General features: G+C 34.8%; 2 protein-coding genes across 7 annotated transcripts; both read right to left on the bottom strand.

Annotated features, from left to right (window-relative positions):
* Nucleotides 1–564: 564 nt before the first annotated feature.
* LOC121743005 lies at nt 565–6,508 on the bottom strand. 6 transcript variants are annotated; one of them, XM_042136176.1, is made up of 16 exons: nt 6,050–6,508; nt 4,889–4,981; nt 4,627–4,746; nt 4,410–4,554; nt 4,201–4,298; nt 3,917–4,000; nt 3,717–3,835; nt 3,207–3,308; nt 2,748–2,864; nt 2,607–2,672; nt 2,344–2,410; nt 2,022–2,075; nt 1,333–1,422; nt 1,128–1,154; nt 975–1,001; nt 565–891 (listed from the first exon to the last, which is right to left on the bottom strand). In XM_042136176.1, the coding sequence occupies exons 4-16, from the start codon at nt 4,483–4,485 to the stop codon at nt 748–750; spliced, it is 1,071 nt and encodes a 356-aa protein (XP_041992110.1). In that variant the 5' UTR covers nt 4,486–4,554; nt 4,627–4,746; nt 4,889–4,981; nt 6,050–6,508; the 3' UTR covers nt 565–747. The 6 variants fall into 6 exon arrangements, with proteins under 6 accessions (XP_041992110.1, XP_041992111.1, XP_041992107.1 ...); XM_042136177.1 differs by having other exon boundaries at nt 4,201–4,305; nt 6,050–6,503; XM_042136173.1 differs by having other exon boundaries at nt 4,201–4,305; nt 4,410–4,445; nt 6,050–6,503.
* Nucleotides 6,509–10,773: 4,265 nt separating this feature from the next.
* LOC121745116 (katanin p80 WD40 repeat-containing subunit B1 homolog KTN80.2-like) lies at nt 10,774–18,746 on the bottom strand. The gene is made up of 18 exons (XM_042138903.1): nt 18,469–18,746; nt 17,770–17,900; nt 17,059–17,176; nt 16,517–16,743; nt 16,326–16,428; nt 16,162–16,232; nt 14,819–14,893; nt 14,595–14,738; nt 14,308–14,485; nt 13,570–14,208; nt 13,152–13,208; nt 12,935–13,074; nt 12,361–12,486; nt 12,000–12,074; nt 11,774–11,886; nt 11,469–11,585; nt 11,279–11,347; nt 10,774–11,189 (listed from the first exon to the last, which is right to left on the bottom strand). The coding sequence occupies exons 1-18, from the start codon at nt 18,491–18,493 to the stop codon at nt 11,129–11,131; spliced, it is 2,469 nt and encodes an 822-aa protein (XP_041994837.1). The 5' UTR covers nt 18,494–18,746; the 3' UTR covers nt 10,774–11,128.
* Nucleotides 18,747–22,956: the final 4,210 nt, after the last annotated feature.

Raw genomic sequence — 22,956 nt, 5'->3', positions numbered from 1 at the left:
TTAAAACACCCCAAGTATATTTGGATTAACTAACTTCGAAACCATATAATTTAAATTCACATTTAATGTAGAAGGTTTCACACATTTGCACTTTTCTTGATTTAAAGAATACCAAACCCCAATCATTTGTGAAGTTCAAACATAATATTATAAACATAAAAAATGCAGGAGAGGAGCCAAAATGCAAAAGATTGAGACCGACCTTGGCATGGCATCTCTTAATTATTAACGATACGAGGATTAGATTTATTGTTTCCGAATTCACCACAACACAATAATATAAAGAGATAAAGGTGGCAGTCTCAACAATCAAAAGGTTAATGATAAAATTAACACAAATAAAAAAAGAAGATGAGACATCTATAACCTACTTTTAGGTGTCGGTTGTATCAAAGTAGCGTGACTGTTGTTTGAAAATAAAATAAAATAAAATCAATCAAATGATAATTAGCCAAAGTTTTTGGCTTTCGGCAGTGTGCCTATTTGATAATTACTTCTAACAAATGAAAACAAGTCCAGCTAATTTTTCTTGGTATCCCTACATAAACATAACTACAAAACCAATTAAATTGCAAATCACTTTTTTTCCTTCTTCTGTATTTTCATCAATATATCTTTCCATTTTCATATGATCAGCTGCAGGTATAGACCCAATCTTGACTGGATAAAAGAAAAGGAACCAAAATATAAACATTATAGGTTTGATACGCTAACTTACTAAAATTGCAGAGATTAAATTTTGGCTATTTAAACTTTGGCACGTCTGTAATAGCCCCAAAATCTGCGTCTTTGGGCTGAGGAAAACGGGTCGACCCAGTTTCTGTCTTCCCTAACAGCTCGGTCCCATCGTTCCTTGAATTTTTGAAGCTCCATCGAAGATTGCTTCCGTATCTGAATCACCATATTTCCAAGATCACGCATACAGTAATGGAGGCAGTTACAAACGAAATACTAGTTCGAATATGGGAGCTCACCTCTAATCTAACATCAACACCATGCTTCTGCGAGATGGAATGATCGAAAGAAAAGCAGGGATAGAAGTTGCCATTAGTTTATAAACTGGTATAACAAATAGATGTTGTAGGAGAAGAGGATAGAAAAGATGAACTTAAACAATGGAGGTGTACCTTTGTAGTCACTTCAGAATTCACAGCCTACATAGTGGATAAAGAATATCATTGTATTATTTGAATTGAAAATATGCTATTTAGATGTTATCATATCGGCATACTTCATATACTGTAGTACTAGAAGAAGTGCAGAGGAAATCAACACATAAGGAAAAAGGAAATCTAGCATATACTGAAGTGATCCAAGAGAAAAGTAAATCACCTTTTTAGCAGATGCACCACCCAATGTTTGTATGCTCTGATGAACTACATATTCACTGTCAACAACTCCTATCTTTTTCGTGCGATCCCCCTAGAAAGGTGTAAATGTATACAAGACGACAAACCATTAATACGTAAGCAAAAGCCTTGTACCAATTTTTATACTCCTACAGTTTTTAATTTTCTTGTTATCTAAATGGGGGTCTAAACATCACTGCAGAGTGCAAGACATAAAACTCCAATAGCAGCATCAACAAAATGTAGACAAATAAAGCACCTAGCAGCTTAGCAGATAAGACCATTATGAGTTACTCATCAGGGTACTCTTTTTCCCCTTGGGGAATTTTATCCCATGGGGTTTTATCCCCAAGGGGTTTTAACGAGGCCCGCCCACTCTGGGTTTCGATGGGTGATTTGAACTGTGTACGATCTTGTGGGGGCCCTGCCCATTCCCTTTTGCTTCTTGGTTTTTACCATGTTATTTTGTACTAGCCGACTTGTGGCTTTCACTTGTACTTTCCTCGGGTATGCCCGAGTGTATGATGTTAACATTTGGTTTGGTTTTATTTAATTCATTTATTCATAAAAAAAAAAGATAAGACCATAGACTAACCAACTCTCAGAATGGACTCTAGTATATTAGCTTCTTTTTTATCTTCTTTGACAATACAGAAATAGAACTAGTATTACCTGTGCACAATAGCCAAGTTTAATGTCCATTCCCCATCCATGAACAAGATCATTCTGAAATGAAAAAAAGCGTAGCATGACCGACGTCAATGAGATTGCAATATCAAACTTTTTCCAGATTTGGTGCAGTCACAAAGTGAGGAACTAAGGATCAGTATACTGACAACTTCAAACCATGTGTGCAGTGTGCTACATAAATTTGCTATAGTTTAATACGTACATCTACATGGTTCAGAAAATATTTGACTTTATAAATTTCAAATTTAGTGAGTAAGTAGTAACTCGAGGAAATGAAATTTTACGAAAAACACATAATAGGTACCTGTATCAAGTGCCAGGCACAATGCCATGCTGATCTCGAAAACACAGGAGCCATGCCTTCTACAAAACTGCTTATGCAAAAGTGATTACTATGTTATGAATAGATTGTACCAAAATTCTTGGTGGGTGGAATGTTCATCAAGACATAAAGAAAACTTAGGATGTGGGCAGACAACAGTAGGAACAAGCTGCTTGAGAAACCAACTGCATATCAAAATAAAAGATACGGAGTAAAACAATAAATTAGAGAGTGACGAAATTTACCCACTGCATGGAGGCCCTTCACTATCATCTGAGCACTTAATACTACCTCTGGCATCATAGACTCTTCTGCTTAAATTATAATGCATTAGCACCATACAGGGAATACAGAGTCAAATTACATAGACATTTCAATAACTATACCTATGAAATGTACTCATTCGGTTTCTTATAGTGATCCGATGATGTATGCCAGTAGAATTTGGGTCCAAAGCTGGCTGAGATATTTCAAGTCCTTCTGATTTTACAATGTCCAGATACCTGTTTAGAGGAGAATGACTTAGTATAAGGTATTTTGAGAACCAAATTGCATTTTCTGTCATGCATGTCTTCTCCCAGAGGTGAGTTCAGGGTTCAAATCCTATCACTTAACGATGTTTCTTTATTGGGCAACTTCCACAATATTTTGCAAAAAAAATAAAAAACTGTTTTTCCTGGGTCATCAACATGACTAGCCCATAAATTCCGCCCAAAAATTCAGTAATATATCAACAAATATCAGGGAATATCCAAATATACATACGAGTATTGGTTAAACAAATATATTAGGATACAAAAAAAAAACTATCAAATAGATACAGCTTTATAGTATTGAAACAGTACCTTCCAGGGTGAAAATTCTTAACCCCCAAATCTTCATCCCACAGGAATATGTAATCATAGATGGACACAATAGCTGGATGTAAAAAGCGTTTGGCAAACCACCTGAATGTGAAAGGAAATAAGTAAGCTATAGAGTAGTTGAACATCTCATATTGCAAACCAAACTGGGATAGTCATAGTCCTAACTAGCATAAGGTGAGTCCCATTGCATTACTCTTTTTCCTTTTACATCCATCAAACCAAAAGGAAAAGAAATATAGAAAGGAATCCACCATGTCAAACACTCAACACCTCATTTACACTGAATGTGACATCTGTCATAGCTTTTAACTACAGCTAGAGTAACCCAAAATCATGCTTGAACCGTACTAAATTGTCTCTCTGTTGATATTTGTTGTCTCCAAATTTCGGTAGACGTTTGTTGATAGATGGTTGAATATTCGCATAGCCTATTTTTGTGAAATTTTTAAATTCGGCACATGGGCAAGAAAGGACGGACTGATGGCTTACCATTTTGTTTGGTTGAGAGCAACTATATGTGTAGCTTGCTTGCTCCAACGTAGGTCCCACCATCCATCCAAGTTTCCATCATAGTGAAACAACACAATTGTGAAATTTTCTGAAAGAAACTGAAATCAAGAGAGTTCATCAGTGAATATGAGTACTTACTAAGATAGATCGTCAAATGTTGATATCAATAGAAGTTGTACCTTTCGCACAACAGTATTAACATTTTTCTTCTGCTTGATTCCAACAGGCATCGCTAGCAAATTAACAGAGCGCTGAGCACGGTCCTGAAAATTCAGTGGAAGACATAGGAATTGGTGTTTAAGTTTTTTGATGCAGAGTCATCATAATCCATTCGAAGCCAGTGGGTATAAGTGTGTATAGTAATGTACAAACAAAAACCATAAATCACTAATAATGAGCTAACTCTGATGAACATGAAAAATGGCCACAGGGCGTACTGGCTCTAAATAAATGTTAAATTGACCTTTGAATTGGCACTGCTGCTTGTCCATAGAGGCTTTAACTCCAGGTCTGACTTTGCTTCAATGATACCACGAGGCAACTTCTCCATGGTATCCACACCTGAGTCCTAGACCAAACCATTAATAACCTTAAGCAAATAGAAATACCTATTAAATGGCTATACTATGTGGAGAAGTAATTGACAAACAAGGTTGTTTACTAGAAGGATACCTTCAACGTATAAAAAGAATCCAGTTTTTGTTCCATCTGATGCACATGAAGGAAAATAAGTGGAAAAATTTGTCATGGACAAGTACTTCGAGAGAAATTAGTAATCAATCATCATGGCAGTAGAAAAAGGCATATCCAAAATCTCCTTGAAATCCAATATATCAAGGTTAGTAAAGTATGAATGCAATCAAACTCTTCAGCATCTCTCTTAACATACCTCTGCTTGTTGATACTGAAAAATTGTTGTCCTGTATATAATAAACAACATCACTGTACAGACAACTCCCATGAATGGGAGTTGTTTCATCTTCACTCCAAGTACTCTCTGCAGTTATACCTGAAAGTCAAGCCTTTTTAGCTTTAAAAATGCTGTTGATCTGACTCCGAATTGGAGAGCAATTTTGTATGCTAAAGAAATAAAATAAAAATAAATTTCATGCGGATGCTTTGGCTCAAAAGTTAGAAAACATGACTAATACCTGGTCAAATAAGAAATGTTATGTCTTCGTCTGCCACCTCCATGACTTGGGTGCCTTCATAGACAACTATAGATTTTTATTATCCTCGTAGAACTGCATGAATTCATACATATGAAATATAGAATGTCACCACTGATCAAACAAAAGCTTACAACAGTGGCCATCTAGTAACTAACTTAACGTTCAATTGAATAACTTAATGATTTACTTTATTTCATCAATCATATGCGTGGTATAGTTTGAAGGTTATTAGTTATAACTTATAACCTATCTCTGGAGGTACATAATTCTGGGGGAAAAATTGGGACAGCAAGCTGTTAGTCACTCCTTGGTGAAATTCCTCATAATACTTGAAAAGAACACACGGAGACTTAGAATGGATGCCATCTAACCCTTCCACTTAAAAGATATGAACTGATAAAAGTGGCTGGCCAAAAACCCAGCACCATATACATCACTAGCACAGCATGACGTTCTGAGAACATACCTATACGAGGCACTATTCTCACACTGACTGAATGGGAAAGAAACAGAAACTACGTTAACTTCCCAAAATCATTACTGCCCCAATCCACACTTTTTCAACTGCAGCTCAATGCATAAGACAAAAATAGTGAAAACTTAGATCATATGAGATATGCACTTCCATCTCGTTCACACAAGTCCTTGCACGTGTAGAGATGAAAAAATTGTGTATTAGATGTCACAAAGATAAAATCATTAGGATGAATTAAGAAATCACATTTCTAGATTTTCCAACACAACGTCACTATAGAACAAGTATACCAAGCTTATGTTGCACGGCTGTGAAATTTACCTATCTCTTGCTTTCACTCCCCCATTCTACATGACCATTGATTGAACATTAACATATCCCACTTTCCATTAATCACTAATATTAGGAAATAACAGAACATTTAATTGGGCAAAAACATAGATTAAAATAAAAACCAGTGCCGCTTGTTCAGATGAACATAATCACAGTAGAGTAGTTGCTAACTTCCTAGAGACGCAAACAACAACAATTCAAACTACACGTATTCCCAAATACTGGATCCTATTCGATTGTCTCTCTATCCCAATGCGCAACAAGCAAAAACCACACCAAAACCCCTCGTCACTCGAAAAAGACGAAAATTAACAAGAACACCAAACTCATACCTATCTCGCTCACGATTCCTCCAATCCGAGAAAACGTGTTTCGCACGGGATTCAGTCCTAAGATGAAATCAAGCTAACTTCAAATCCCGGGCCCGTATCAATTTGTACATCTATGAAGTCAAGTAAGATAGAATAATCCAAGCTCCAGCGTGAGTGAGAAGTGGAGATTAGAAAACAAGTTCTGAGCTTTGGATTTTGCGGAAGTACGAATCCACGAAGTGGAAGTGGAGCTGAACTCGAATAGTCGATCGCCACGCTTTTATTAGAGAGAGCTACCCACCAAATATAATTTGTTGCTTAATCATAATTAATGCTCACTACTAACTAACAATATCAAAATTCACAACTTTTTTCTGATTGAATCCAGTGAGAGTGAGACTGTTTGATTTGTGTTGTGCCAAAAAAAGATGAATCAGAATTATTTGTGTAGCAGATTTCTTGACTAAAAGGGATGAAAAGTTAGTAACTAGATTTGGCAAAATATTAGTTCAATTAACTTAAAAATAAAACCAAATGAATTGCTTACTATACTTCACTTATTAGTTCACTATATGGCATACTATATGGGTTGAGGAGTAGTAATTGATGGCATGTATATTTAAGCCATCTGCATATTCGAAACCACACTATTAGTTTGCATAATTGCAAGTTTTAGTTATTGAAACCACACTATGTGTTGAGTATTCACAATATTAGTCTATACTATCATCTATTTTTTCAAAAATATGGTAAATGCTTATTGATATCATTAGGTTTTATTTAGATTGTTTCTTAGTAGTGTTTCTTTAGATCGACAACCCTATATTAAAATATATAGAAAATCTGAAATTCAGCGATGTAGGCGGCCATTCTAACCACCAGCAATTAAATAAAGGTAAGATTTGATACGATACGATACTAACCCAAAAGCAAAACCATAGGTTACGCAACAATTTTTACATGAATCTAATAATTAACGTTGAATAATTGAATTGAATTGAATTTAATTATCAATTAGCTTAGAGGGTAGCTGTACAAGGTTGGATTACGTCACCAAAATGCAATAGGATACTACTATTAGTATTATTATAAAATTATAGTCGTAGTATATTATATCAACATGTGACCTAGGAATATAAATGGTACCGGTAAACATGTGGATCGTTGTAGTGTATTTTTTAATTTAATGTTATGTTGAAAATAATTAAATAAATTGGTGTATAAATGGTACCGGTAAACATGTGGATCGTTGTAGTGTATTTTTTAATTTAATGTTATGTTGAAAATAATTAAATAAATTGGTGTAGTGATTAATGTTTCTTTAAATTTATAGCAATTAAAATAGTGGTACAAACGTGCAAACAGCGGTTGATAGCGGCGAGCGGTGAGCATTCACATCCGTGCTCTTTGGCAAGAGCACGGATGTAGGCCCGAACTCATTTTTATTAATTTTTTATTTCCTACTCTTTTTTAAAAGCACAACACACACATCCATGCTCTTCCGCAAGGACATGCTCAAGGGTTCCACCATTCCATTATTTAATTTAAATACTTCAATTATTAAAAACATTTCCACAATATTAAAATGCATTAAAAATATCTGATATCATTACAAATTACTAAAAAATTAAAAATTACATAATTAAAATCCTAAAAATTAAAAATTACATAATTAAATTCATAAAATTAAAAAAACCACTACTCGTGGCCGAATTTCGCCCAAATGTGTTTGATTAGGTCTTCTTGTAGCTCAATGTGAGTTCTGGTATCGAGCATTGTGTGTCTTGTTTCGATCCTCTCGCCCACCGTCGTATGCACACCTCGGCGTGGGGGAGACCTCGCGGTTGAGCTTCCGGCTTCATCCTCGTCATAAAAGTTAGCTGTCCTCGGTCCTTCGTCATCTATAATCATGTTGTGCAAGATAATACACGTGTACATGATGTCTGCGATATTCTTCACCTACCACAGCCGAGACGAGGCCTTCACAATGTTGAATCGGGCTTGAAGGACCCCAAAAGCTCTTTCGACGTCTTTCCGAGCAGACTCTTGACGCTGCGCAAAAAGAACTCGTCTCGGGTCTTGCGGATTGCTGAACGTCTTCACGAAAGTCGACCACCTTGGGTAGATACCATCGGTGAGATAGTAACCCATGTGGTATGCATTTCCGTTGACGGTGAAGTCGATCGCCGGTGCTACACCATTCAAAACATCATTGAAGAGTGGTAAAGAATATAGCACATTCAAGTCGTTGTTGGATCCGACAACACCGAAATATGCATGCCAAATCCATAGGCGGTAGTCGGCGACCGCTTCAAGGATAAGCGTTGGGCCGCCGCCTTTGTGGCCGCTTAAGTATTGCCCCCTCCAAGCAGTCGGGCAATTCTTCCACTTCCAATGCATGCAGTCAATGCTGCCAAGCATACCGCGAAAACCATGGACTGTTTCGTGAAGATGAAGCAACCGTTGACAATCTTCGGTGGTGGGTGCCCGAAGGAATTCCTCACCGAAAGCAGAACGAATGCCGTCGCAAAAATTTTTGAGGCATAGGATTCCAGTTGACTCACCCACATGCAAATACTCGTTGAAGAGGTCAGCCGTTTGCCCAGTAGCAAGTTGTCGGATGGCACAAGTACACTTCTGCAACGTCGAGAGACTTTACCGACCGGTTGCGTCTCTGCGTGATTGAAAGTATTCAACACGGGCGGACAATGTGTTGACAATACGCATAAACAACCGTTTTGACATGCGAAAACGGTGACGGAAGTAATCTTCCGGAAACCGCGGTTGGTCGAAAAAATAGTCGGCAACGAGTCTTTCGTTGGCTCCCTCCCGGTCACGAGGTATGTAACGGCGAATTGGTCTAGTTGGTCGAGGAGGAGGGGCGGGGGTGGTGTCGGCGACATAGGCTTCATAGGCGGCATAATATTGTTCATAGTATTCTTGTTCTTCGCGCTTCGCTTCAGCCATGATATCGGTGAAATCCATTTTTAGAGAGGGTTTGAGTGAGAGAGGAAGATGTAGATGAGTTGTATGAAAAATATGAATGATAGATAATTTGATGTGAAAAATGGATGATGAATGTGTGTATTTATAGATGATTTTGGGATTTTAAAAAATTATAAAAAAAATAAAAAAATTTCAAAAAACGGTAATAAAACGGCTATATTTTTGAGAATCTGAAAATATATTTTTTTTAATTTTTGGTATTATTTTTTATTTAAAAAAAAGAAAAGAAAATCCAACGGATAATCCGTTGGCGAATAGAAACGCGCCACGTCGCCTGCTCAGCGGCACGAACGAGCTCGATGCATCGAGCAGCGCCGTGCCAGCGACGGACAGCGCGTTGCCACGCCAGCGGACGGACGCCGTCCGTCCCAGCGAGCACCTCTGCGGATGCTCTAAAGTGAAAGGATACCACTAAATCGAACTAAATTACATCTCAGAATCTCGATGTTCCCTCTTAAAGGCACGTGGTATGGATAAACTTAATGCTACCTCAATTATTTATCATACTATAATGTTTTGATTAAAGGTCTTTATTTTAGTACTAGTAAATATGATAATATTATCATTTTGAGTGGAATGAGGTTTCGCACTTTCACTATCATAAGCGGATTAGAAGTAAAAACAAACCATCAATTAAATGTTCAAAGTTCAAACTATATTCGTGGTCCCAAAAATTTAATATTTTGAAGCACAAATGATCAAACTATTGAGATTGTAAACAAACATGGCGTGAGTTACGATTTCAATCGCATAACAAGGACATGTAATCAATCGTTTTGTCGGATACAACACTAATGCATTACAGCCAGCAAAGCAAGTCCCAAAAAAGTAAAAATAATGGTGTTAACAACCTCAAATATAATGGATTAAGTTATTAAAGGTGTAATTTATTGTTTATTCTTACTATCAAACGAATGATCACTACCAATTTTGAAAACTAATCACGCAATAAAATCAGCCACCTACAAAAAAATATCCCACAATGCGATAAGTGCTAATCAAACTGACTTCTTTGTTCTTATTATTTAAAAATGAATATGATTTGTATTTACAATATTTCCAAAATTTTCATAAAATTGCCAATTCTTGTAATAGTGTAAATAACATTGCTATACAATTTGCACAAAATTGACAAATTTGTAAAATTTTGCGACGGTGTAATTTACATTATTGTAGTACGCATTTGCAATTTAATAAGATTCATGTAAATTATGTGAGGATATTCAAGACTTTTTAACACCAAAAATGGTAGCATTTCTATATAGTCATACTCATAAATACTAGTACATTTTTTCTTTTTATATTTTGATATGACTGAAATAGGGTATTACGATATGTCAAACTTAAGGGGCCGCATTAATTATTTTAACATGTCATTCATAAAATAAAGGAACATTGAGAGAGCTCTGGAATTGTGGATTTGTATCGAGATACATAGCATAAGCAAACCAAAAGAATGTATGGAACCAGCCTCTTTGATTGGATTCAAACCTCCTCTCAATATATTAATATGATAGTCTTTGCCTTGTGTTATTTATCAAAAAGATAAGATTACAAAACAAAGCTCAAAATTTGAATAAAAACTAAATGCTGGAGTATTAAATACTGATAATGCCAATTTATAGGTCTTTACCTGTTAATCAAGCATGATCCATTTGCATCGCCAGCTTGAGACTTCTATGATGGTGTCCAGATATGATCAAAAGAATTATAAACTTCTATTCTGTCTATATGTAAAATATACTCAACCCCACTAATATTTTATCATCCTTATGTAAGGAAATCAGAAATAGTTGGGATCTACAATATGTAGGAGTAGATCAAGTGTCCAAAACTGAATAATCTTTGAATTCTGACTAACAAGCTATAGATTTTATCTTTGATCACATTTACCATCTACAGCTTACAGCTCATATATTTGATATATACCACTGCACATAATTACAGAGGAGCTGGACAAAGTGAAGTAAAAGCACTAAATCTGTCACAGCTCACTGCAAAAAGGCCCCATGTATATCCAAGAATTCTTAAATTCTTGTGAATGGACAAGACCTAACTACCATTATTCTGTTCCTTCTTCCAACTGAATATACACTATGTTTGTTGAAGAACCAGGTTCAGTTGTTGTGCATATCTTGCTAAGACACCTCCCCTCCTACACCAAAGAGACAGACAACCAGTTATGCTAAATAAACAAACTATAACGAACTGTAGAGACCACAAGTTCAAGACTGGGATACTCACTTCACAAGTTCTGGAAGCATGTTCTGCACATTCTGCAGATGCGAGGAACACTGTCTGCAACATTCGAGTCTGCAAGCAGAGACATCAATAGCTAAGCAATCCAGTACAACTTAAATCCAATTTGATTAGTAATGGCATGAGTGTGATACTATGAAGAGAATCTAAGAAAAAATAAATTAGGCTACGCTACCTCTCCTCTGCATGAAGATCAACACCGACCGAACGACGTGCTGAAACTGTCGTATGAACTACTGTGCCAAAGACTGCTACAAGCTTTAAAAGCATTTCCAACGAGAGACTAGCATGCCTACAAATGAACATGGTTATGGGTTTTCTACCAAAAGAGAAATTTCACTGCAGAAGATGACCTTTCAACTAAGTCGACATTCGTTGCTCTAGATATAATAAATTTGGTTATAGAAACTCTAGTGGGATCTCTTTTATCCTCCTTGCCAGTTAGAGAAAAATATTCACCAATGTTGCAGATAAGGTTACCTTTCTGCTTTGCTTTCCAATAATCCTAAAAGCACAGGAAGCAAGCAAGAAAATAGTTCCAACGTAATAGCCTCCATTCTCTCAATCAGAACACCAACTACATCTGCCTGTACCTGCACGAGTAATATAATTTTCAGAAAAAAAAAACGCAAACAACACTGAAAATATATTGCACTGCAGCAACAAATATCCGCATAATTCCTCTACATGAAAATAAAGAACTGACAGAATGGTCAGGCAGTCTCTTCAAAGCATTTATAGCACCCTTAACATCATTCCTTTCCCAAAAATGTCGAACCACCTGCACCATGGAAATTACAGTACTCAATGATAAAGCTCGGCCCAAGAAAACATGTACTGAAGGGGGCTTAAATAGAAAAATACAAAGAGGATAGATAGTCATAACTCATAATATCATGCAAAAAAGAAGAACAAGAAGAAAACATAATATAACCACTGAAACATTGGCAACCCCTAGAATAAGCTGCTTACTAAGAGATCTCACGACCCCAGCAAATAATAAACAGCAAGCAACAAAATAGTGAATTTGAGTGGAGTTATACATTAAGAATCATTTTCAGAACTACCTGCAGCTTTGTCAGTCTTGACCGGAATGTACTCAATAGCACATCATGACTCTGCATAAGATTCTCGAGGACAATATTATCATCCAAAGTAGGCTGCACTCTCACGTCAATTTTCTGGTCAGTAATCTGCAACATAGTGAAATCATTAGTCTAATATAAATTTTTAAACAGCATTATCAAGGAAAATCCCCTAGTTTATGCTTAAGTCTGCCATATCAGGGAGCAAACACTAGTAGAAACAAAAATGTTTGGAACTAAAAATTTACAGTCAAAGTAAAGAACACTAAGAATTTTGAAGTTATAAGTTGCTCAGTTAAAGATTTTAATACAAGAAAGAGTAATGAATCAGTGGTTAAAACTTTATGAAGAATTATGAGGTGGTAAATTTCTGTTGCTCATTCATTTTAAACTGATATTGCGCGTCTCTATCCACTGTCAGTGTATTACAGGACTTTAAATATAGAACTTGCTCTAAATATCCAGAACACGCCACATCTTTCAGAGATAAAAGTAAAAATCGCCTAAAATTTACCATTCGGGTTACATAAGATCCACAGAAAGGAGACAATTTTACCTGGGGGGAGGGAGTTTCCGCAGGCTCGAGAGCAGCACCACCACGAGTCCTATCAGGGGTGCAAATGTCATCCACATCAATTTTTTCCTTTCCCTCAAACCTCTCAACCAAACTACGTGTCCTTCCATGCACAACTGCCACTGTCAGTGGATAGTACAAATATAAGTAAAAGATTATGCTATTATCTTTTCTGAGAAGTAGTAATTTAAATAGCAACCTCCATTGACAACTTTAATGGAACTCGCCCCTTTGCAAGAATCGAGAGGCTGATCACCTAAATAAATCAAAACAAATTTGAGTTGAGGATTACAACTCGCCAAAGTACGAATAGAAGTACTTCACTACACACAATAATTAGTTGTTGGAGATTGAAATACTATAAGCATGACAGGAAACAACATCCTAACTTAGTCGATGTGCTAAAATAGTGTGTGTGATAAAACAGAATCTATAAGTTTTAAACTCTTCTTTGACTTTACCAGCATATGGAGAGACTCAGGTCAAGTTTGCCCATAACACCAGATGCACTTATTGCAATACAAATAGATATATGGGCTGTAATAATAGAATGATAACAGTCTTAAGGAGGAATAGATGAGAGCATATATAGAAATAGAATTAAGAACTCTACATACTTGATGTCGTGGCTGGCAGTGAAGTTCTGTCAGGCTTTTCGACAACAGTATCAATATTTGATTGTTTCCCCTCAGAAAAGTCCTTCGAATTTGCATCAGGGAACAGCCTATTACGAATATTTAGATCCTTTCTACTAACAGCAGGTTTTCTCACATTATCAGAGGGCAGAGATTCAAGGGCCACTGACATTCTTTCCATATCTAACCTACTGCTTGACTGCCTCCGTGCGTGAGATGACCTAGAATTCATGCCACTGCTGGCCTTAGCCAACGCAATGGAATCCCTTCTAGACCCAATTGAATCTTTTCCAATGCTATCTCGGGGTACTATGCTTGGCATAATAATAGTTCTATTAACGGACGGCACATTAACTTTTGCTGACAAGCTACTAGCTGCAGGACCACGCTTCTGGGATCCAATAGTGCTGATCTTCTTGGGTTCAGATCGAGGCAAAGTTTCTGGTGGACTGTGCTTCTGAATCTTAACGTTGCTGATTTCCATGGAATCTGATGGAGGCGAACTTGCTCTAGGATTGGGCTTCTGCACTCCAATTTCGCTGATTTGGCTGGAATCAGATGTCTGTACAACCTTAGGAACTTCAACTGTTTCAGCTGTCTTGGAACTGATGGAATTCACACCTGCAGTTTAAAAGGGTCAACCATTGACTTTATTGCCAATAAGTTAAGAGATAGTTCCTGATGGATGGAGAGAGTACACAAACACATAATAAAACTTACGGTCAACATAAATAGTTTTGATGTCCTTAGACTCGCTATCTGGCACTGTAGACTTAAGATTGGACTTTGACTTTACATGGCTTTCTTCCTTCTCCAAAGGACTTCCCTCACACTCATGTTTCAGCTCAGAGTGGTCATACTGCTCCGGAGCAAATCTTGTACCATAAGGCTCCACAAGCTGATGCACAAGTGGCATTTCATTATTGTTATGGAATGAAATATTGGGGTTCTGAATATACAAAGAGGAGATTAAAGACAACTAAATAATAGAAATAACTGGCAAATACCGAAACATCTGCTATCCAAACTGCAACCGTGTTTTCATGATATGCACCGCCTAAAAGTTTCCCATCATCGATGCAAAGATCGCCAAGTGTTGACCATCCCATATCAACTGAATCATGGCAAACTACAGGCTCCCACGAGTAAACCTGCAGTTGAAGAGAAATACCATCTTAACGATTGTTTTTCTAAAAAAACAAGTCAATAAATGAATGAGCCAAATCCATACCTTTAAGCTATCATCAAGTCCACAAAAAAGTGTTCTACCATCAGGGTGAAATGCAACAGATCTCACTCCTGCAGCCTGAGGGAAGATAAAACAAATTGACCATGCATGATATAGAACTAAAATTTTTCAGAACTATGTTCAGATAAAAATGATCACATAAGTAACTTGTGGTATATCAGAAAACAAACTTGGTTTTAACTTCTTTTTATTTTTCTTCCAAATTTCGGACACTAGATACAGTAAATCAGAAACATGATGAGTAAAGATTAATACTCCTCCTGTCTGTCGCTAAGTGAGGCGGTTCTTTTGGCACGTATTTTGGGAAAATATAAATAGTTAAAGTGGAGAAAGAGTAAAGTAAGAGAGTCCACTTAAATTTTTATTATCATTTTCCTAAAACACGTTACAAAAGTAAGAGAGTCCACTTTAACTTTTTATTATCATTTTCCTCAAACACGTTACAAAAAGAAGCACCTCACGTAGTAAGGGACTGAGGGAGTATCAATTAGATAATGCCCATGCATACTTATTTTGAAATATGCAATAGCACAAAACACATACTATAGGAGTACTATTTTTCCCAATAAAATCAACAAATTTAGAACCTTCAAGTATAATAGTTAATCACACAGAGCTATTGGAGGACAATTAGTTGGCTGATTTTAGTTGACAGATTATTGTTAAGTTAGAAATCAAATATCCAAACTTCATTTCTCCACCATTACAAACTTTTCTAGCAAAAGGACAGAGCATTTTACTATATATGAGGTACAAAAAGGTTTGCTTACTGACAGAAAATTCAAGAAGTATATAAGTTTGCTTTGAGCTTTACGCAGGCTATCACCCAAACTCAGAATGCTCAGCAGTAAAACCTACTAAAAGATGCAAATGTAACATACTTGAGTTACAAGACTTCAAAAAGTAACAACTACTCCCGTCCCACTCAAGATGGCCACATTCTTGAGTGGCACGGGATTTTAGGAAGTGTTGTTAGGTGGAATAAGGTAGAGAGGAAAAAGGTAGTTGAATATTTTAATGAGGAGAGAGGAGGTTATTTCCAAAATTGGAAAGTGGTCATCTTGATTGGGACAAACAAAAAAGGAAATGTGGCCATCTTGAATGTGACGGAGGGAGTACTATTTTTTTATGTATATCCCAATATCTATGGCGTACCGGTATCTGGGCCAGATAGCAGTACAGCAAGGCGCAAGCTCGTGGCAATTATAAATTCATTTTTTTCATCTTTCTTGTTTATGCTTTATTGTGATGGGAAGAGGACATTGCTAACAGGAAGATTTAAACATTCTTTATTGTGAACAAATAATGAGGACAAGTTTAACTACCTCACGCCTGGCAGATCCAATCATCTCAAAGGTCTCCAGATCCCAGAATTTCACTGTTTTGTCTGCTGAACCTGGATTATAATTATTAAGTTACTCCACTACTTAAATCAAGAAGTATGAAACAGAAAATTGGCAGGTAAAGTAAACCATAGGCATATCCGTACCTGTTGCTAAAAGAAACTCGAGCGGATGAAATTCTATCGTACGAATATGTCCTTCATGAAACTTGAAATCATGCAAAAGCTTTCCAGCAGTCAGGTCCCACACCTTTACAGTAGAAATTGGTTTTAGAATCAAACAGCACAAATTAGAATTATTCTCTAAATTTCACTTTCCAAAATCCTCAAAGCAATACCTTTACAACATTATCGAATCCACCAGACACTACCCAGCGGCCATCAGGAGTGAATCTTATTGTACTGATCCCTCGAGTATGGCCCTTATATGTGTGAATGCACCCTTTCTTTCTAATATCCCATATCTTCAGATTAGTATCCATGGAACCAGATGCAAAAAACTCACCAAATGGGTGAAACTCAACGGCAGTACAATAGGATCTGTGCCCGGTAAGAGTGCGAACCACTACATTTTAAGAGGATTAACCACATCAAGAGTGATACCACACTGGATTAATTCATAAGCATGGGGCAGACCAAACAGAGACAAGTTTACATACATCAAAAACAGTGGAGATAAAATGTCCAATTTAACATACAGCAGCACTCAACTCTATAAGCAACAAATAGTAAATCCCACTTAATGACATACAAATGTATAGTCGTACTCAGTCATCAAATTCCATATTGAAAAGTCTGGCTATGAAACTAACTTAAAAATTAAAACTGTTTCAGTTTCAAATCCAAATTGCATAGGACATCACAAAAAGTGTACACTAACTTTTAGTTTCTTCCAGATCCCACAATTTTATGGCCCCCGAAGATGATCCAGCTACCACTAAAACTTCCGCTGAATCAAAGGCTGCAGACTCAACCGGACTAGTGTGACCACACAGGCTCTGCATCATCAACAGGTAGGCATAATGCGTTAAACTAAAAAGAGTATGAGAGTTTAAGCAGTATATTCCCGAGAAGAAGAAAAACTAGCTTTAGGAGATGCGGCAGTTTGCCATTTTAAGGATATCATAATTGTCAAGTGAATCTATAGCAAGATATACAGAGAACATATTACATCTGCCACTCAAATACCATCATAATAGAAATTATAACATCATAAAAAAACAATGCAACTAGTTAAAATAGCAGGCAAGAGTGATTCTGGAGTGAGAAACAAGCATGCTGCTCTGTCAATGCAAACTTATGTTTATGGCACTCCCAAGTACTGCTGTAAAAGTGGCTGCCAGAATTACATACCCGCAGGTAAACTGGGAATAAGCTACCTATGTCATTTATCGAGGAATTTCAGTTTCATCTAATCATCAAACTAGTGCATTTACTTGAATACATACAGACAAGTATAAAGCTGGCATATACAAGGAAAATAACTCAGTCTCAATTGGGAAAAATGGAGTCACAACGTTCATTAGGCGAATTTTCATGAACCACATGTCTAAAATACCGCCAAATCAGGTAGTGCCATCTGTTAACTAACCATTAGAGATGTCGGTTTGCCAACGGACCAAAGATTCACTTTCTGATCATCTCCACCTGTAATAAATACGCGGCAATTCTTTTTCCCAAAGCTCAAACAATTTACATTCCCCGCGTGTGCAACAAATTCCTCTAGATTACATACAGTCAAGAATGGACAATATACCACATGAAAATTATAGATGCAACTCATCACTTAAACACCTCAAAAGCAAGTCAAGAGAATTATTACTCCGTAGTTGGTTTATACTGGATCCACCAAAATAAAATCCAGAAAATATAGGTTACTCAAGTTATATCCAATGAATTCTCAATTTTGCTATCCCTCCCAAATCACCGCCATATTAAAATTACAAAATTCAGAATTTCGATTCAATTCCAGAAAATAAGCGAAAACGAAACAAAAATATAGCAGGAGAGATTACAATTATTATATTTTAGTTATAAAAATGAAGACCACAGTAACAACTGAGTAAGCTTTCAATTCCTTGGTCATGTTCTCGACTCGTCTCTCTTAACTAAATGGCCTTGAACCAAAAAAAAAAAAAAAGCAGAATCAACTCAGATCACTAAATCGCTAATTGAAACCCTAACTCAGATTCCATAACCTCGCATTCAGCTCCACCGACATGCGCATCCAAATTCCGCATACAAACAAATGTAGACCAAGAAAAATGAAAATGAAGATTCAAAAGGATACGCAGCTTATATCCGCGTTTCTCCATTTTCTACTCCAACTACAAAGTCCCGGTGCTCAGAATTTCGCCTCCAGCGCCGGCTCCCCGCCGATAAACCGATCAAGTTGCAGAGACAGAGAAATAAAGCTTACAGCTATACAGATGCTGATAGTTGTGCGTATAGACGACAAAATCTAGCGACAAAAGATAAGAATAGATTTCTCGAACGGTAACCGGAAAAGGGGGAAGCAGAAAAGGAAAATTTTCAGAGCAGAGAGATTTCAATAGTGGAGACCAAAGCAGAATCAATTATTATTTTAATAAATAAAATACGAGTAATTTATACGGTCGTATAAATATAGCAATTTACGATTTCTTTATTTTCACCGACATGTTCGGTAAATACTGTAAATTCTTTTTACTGTGTCCTTCTACTGCGGTAAGAATCGAGTGCGGACGGAGTGCTTTTTTACCGCGACAGGTATGATTACCAAATCTTTGTGCTGAGAAACATGTTTCATTTTATCTGGCATATTTATTTTATTTTTATGGGACGAGAATTTTTGTTGATTTATTTATGTAGACATGTCATTGCCAACCACTAAAATGAAAGGCAAACAATAGTGGCCAGAATATATTTATACTTTCTTTATATTTAAATGACATTTAACTATGATACCACACGCCCCCTTATTTTAAACATATATCGTCTCATTGCCACACACATATATCATTCATTTATATTTATGAGGATCCATAAGCTTTCGCAAAAAAATATATCGAAAATAACATTAGATGAATCGAAGCGTTCTACTTATTATTTCTAGTATAATTCTCGTCAAAATTATCTAATTTATAGTAGTAGTACATAGCTTGCAAACGAATCAAAAGTTCGTGATTTTAAAAATCAATTTCAAAATTGGTGGAAAAACCGGCATTTGGAGAGAGTTTATATTTTATGGCCAAAATTCATTTATTCAATGGTAAAATACTAAAATTATAATAATCGATCCAACTACTACTTCATTTGTTCCTTGTTAATAGATGCACTTCTTTTTGACACGTACATTAAGAATAGTGTGTTACGTAGATGGTGCATAAAGTAAGAAAGATGAGAGAGAATAAAGTTAAAGAGAGTATTAGTGTTACTTTTTGTAACACACTAACATGGAACGAGGGGAGTATATCACTAGAATAGTATTCAAGCTAAATTCTTTAAATATGATATAAATTTCTGCCATAAATTTTCAGTACCTGAATGAGATTGAATCATCTATATAACTGGATTTGAAAAATATAAGGCACCACAAAAATTCTCCTCAACGTAATGATATATTTTTGGTTTAATTTCAATTAACGTCAAGTTGTTAACGTATAGTGTACTATTATATTTATCATATTATCGTGATTTAGTATTTTGCTTGCATATGATATGGTAGATCGTAAAATATAATGTGATCAAATACAAACTCTAAATATTGTACAAACTTCAAACTATGATTAGGACCGTTAGAAAATGTCAATAGATGATAAAATAGTAGCAACAGAAATGTCAACACAGTGTCAACAGTTGATGCTGTGTTGACATTTTCTGTTGCTATTATTTTGTCATCTGTTGATATTTTCTAACGGTCCTAATCATAGTTTGGAGTTTGTACTATGAGTTTGCATTTTATCACTATTCATAAAATGTAATTACATAAGAAAAAGTATATTGGGTCTGTTTGGTACGATTTTGATATAAAAGTATACATTATTTTTCCTAGTTTTAATTCCTATATACTTTAACATATACTAATACTTATAGTAATATTATATTAATGTTTAATAAAACATGTCACATTTTCTCTCTCAACTTACAACAAAAAAACACAATTAAGGACACTTCTTAATGCAATAAAGACGCTAATTTCTAAATGTACCACCAGTGTTTCAAAAAGTGTTCTTATTATTGGTGTACCAACTAAAATAACACAAATGGAGGCGTCCGAAAAAAGTACAAAATTAAATTAATTTGTCATTAATTTAAGAATATTTTCTTTTTCGTCATAAACTATTGTTATTTTAAAAAAGAGAAATGTTTTAAAGACATAATGGCAATGTCATAATGAGGTTAAAATGGTAATTGTATATTATATGGCATTTTTAATTAAAATTTTATTTTATGTATTTACTTTATTACCCCTATATTAATTTGTTTATTTATTACACCTATAACCCATTTAAGGATATAAATGTAGATTATGCATATATTATGAATGCATTTAATTAACACTTGAATCATATATACAATCTTTTAAAATATGATTGGATAATATTTTTTATCTATTCCCCTTTTATTGCATTTATTTAAAGAAAATTTTGAAATATAGAGTAGTACAATTTTATTAGCAAATAAAAAATATTGGATTTCTTTACAAATTAGTTTTATAAATTTTAGTTTAAATAATTTAATAACAAATCATTAGAAATATTTAAAAGATCTAATATTATTTAACTTTAAATAATCAGAGTTATAAGTTTGATATTAATTTTTTTATGTTCAAAAATTTTAAATTTTTTAGGACAGTACAATCAAAATATAATTACATGTCCTTTATTTTTAACATTTTAAAGCTACATATTTAATACTAGTATTTGATATTGTATAGTAGTTTATGATTCTTTTATATTTTTCTTAATCAATTCGTTGGCATGTAATGTATTAGAACAATCTAAAATTAAAAAAGTGAATTCATTCAATTATTTTCATATTAAATAATAATTTATTTGAATTAAATTTTTTGAAAACATACCCTCGAATCTCAATAAAATATAATTGTATATTCTTAACTTGGTTGTTTAATAAGTATTTTAAAAGTATATATTTATATTTTTCTTTTCTTTTTCTTTATATAAAATATGTAAGAGTTCCTATATCAATTAAAATAAAAAATGTTACATTTAATAATAGCTAAGGAAAACAACACAAAAATTAAAAGAGATAAACGTTTATTTTATCATACAATTCAAATCTGAATAAGATAAACATTTTTTTATATATATTTTTTCATATACTATTAAATATAAAATTCAACGAAAAAAAGTTATTGTGGGAAAGAATAGCACAAAAGACGAAGAAAAAGCTAAAATTAAACTATAGAATGATTGAATAAAAATTTATTTAAAAAACATATAATGCTATTTAAGTAATCAAAATTTTCACAATTAAATATAATTATTTAGTTATGTACTTTGTTAATTAATAGCACTGTGTTGATTCGTAATCTATATTAATGATTTTTATAAAACTAATAGTCTTAAATTTACATGACAAGAATGTTTTTTAAATCCGTTCAAAAAATTTAAATCCATTGCTTTAGTGCATGATTAAGTTTGTCTCCAATTAATAAATATGCATTTGATAGAATAATTAATTTGGTTTAATTTTCCTTAATTAGACATATATCTATTCAATACTATAATGTTGGGGTAAATTAGGCACAATGTAAATTATACTTAGGGCAAAAAAATATAATGGCATTATGGCATAGAGACATTATGTTTCTAAATCACTACCCTTTTAAAAAAGTGTATCTGAAATAATTGCGTCTTGATTTTTGTGTCCTTAATTAGCTTCTTTGGTGTGACTTTAATGATATTCGATATGTTGTAAGTTGTAACAAATCTAACGCTAACTTATTTGGATTGATCTCATCTACGCACTAGGCTTCAACACGCAAATTACCTAATTATTGGCCATATTAAATCCTATCACTATCTATGCACTCAGAAGTTGAAAGCTAAAAGTACTATGTTTAGAACACTTTCCATGATTGCGAAGTGATAAAGTGCTCATATAATTTGTTGGTATTGATTATAAATTACTCCATAATCGTATCGAATTATGAGTATTTGTAGACGTTAATTATTGAATTCAACATTTACGTCTGCGATCGGCAACCACCTATTCTGTTTTTCTCTCTCATGAAATACCATGAAGGTGAAAGTTAATTGTCTAGATTTGGATAATGAATAGTTGTTAAATGACACAACTTTGTAACATTATCAAACTCCTAAAGTACATTTTTATTTACAATACATGATTTATTATTTATTAAGCAACACTGGTAGTTGTTTAAGACTACTTAGGTTTACAGCAAGGCCTTTCAAATATTTCATAAAGTTATCAATATAATTGAGGAGGTTGCATTCAGTCATAAGGAGATAAGTTATTTCCTTGTTCAAGCATTTCATCAAATGACATAAAAGAATGCATGGTAAATAAATTTTAGTATTGAAACTTTCAGCAGAAGCCAAGCCCCATGCAATATATATAGAAACTTTATACTCCGCCTCTTCATCATGTTTCTCTCCTCTTTCTTCCTTCCTCTCTGATTTACTTAGCAACATTGATAGCTTTCAGCAGAAGCTTTCTGTTCATCCCAAACCCTGTCTTGTTTCTTCCATCCCCTCTCCCATTCAGCATTGCAATGTCTTCCTCAAGCAGTAGGTCGAGCGATAGCAGCGTA

This window comes from Salvia splendens, chromosome 8 (genome assembly GCF_004379255.2).
Source record: "Salvia splendens isolate huo1 chromosome 8, SspV2, whole genome shotgun sequence".
Taxonomy (NCBI): domain Eukaryota; kingdom Viridiplantae; phylum Streptophyta; class Magnoliopsida; order Lamiales; family Lamiaceae; genus Salvia; species Salvia splendens.
Note: the sequence above shows the minus strand (reverse complement) of the source record. Positions and strands in the feature narration are given on the sequence as shown.

Bases quoted from the DNA above. Each gene is read 5' to 3' on its own strand.
- LOC121745116 (XM_042138903.1), bottom strand. From the start codon at position 18,493: ATGGAGAAACGCGGATATAAGCTGC. The intron at 17,177-17,769 runs GTTAGTTAACAG...TTGATGATGCAG, and splicing joins GCAAACCGACATCTCTAATG to AGCCTGTGTGGTCACACTAG. The intron at 14,894-16,161 runs GTAGTTAAACTT...ATCTTCCCTCAG, and splicing joins TTGGATCTGCCAGGCGTGAG to GCTGCAGGAGTGAGATCTGT.
- LOC121743005 (XM_042136173.1), bottom strand. From the start codon at position 4,716: ATGAAACAACTCCCATTCATGGGAGTTGTCTGTACAGTGATGTTGTTT. The intron at 2,673-2,747 runs GTATAGTTATTG...TAATTTAAGCAG, and splicing joins CGAATGAGTACATTTCATAG to AAGAGTCTATGATGCCAGAG. The intron at 892-974 runs GTGAGCTCCCAT...ATGGTGATTCAG, and splicing joins GTGTTGATGTTAGATTAGAG to ATACGGAAGCAATCTTCGAT.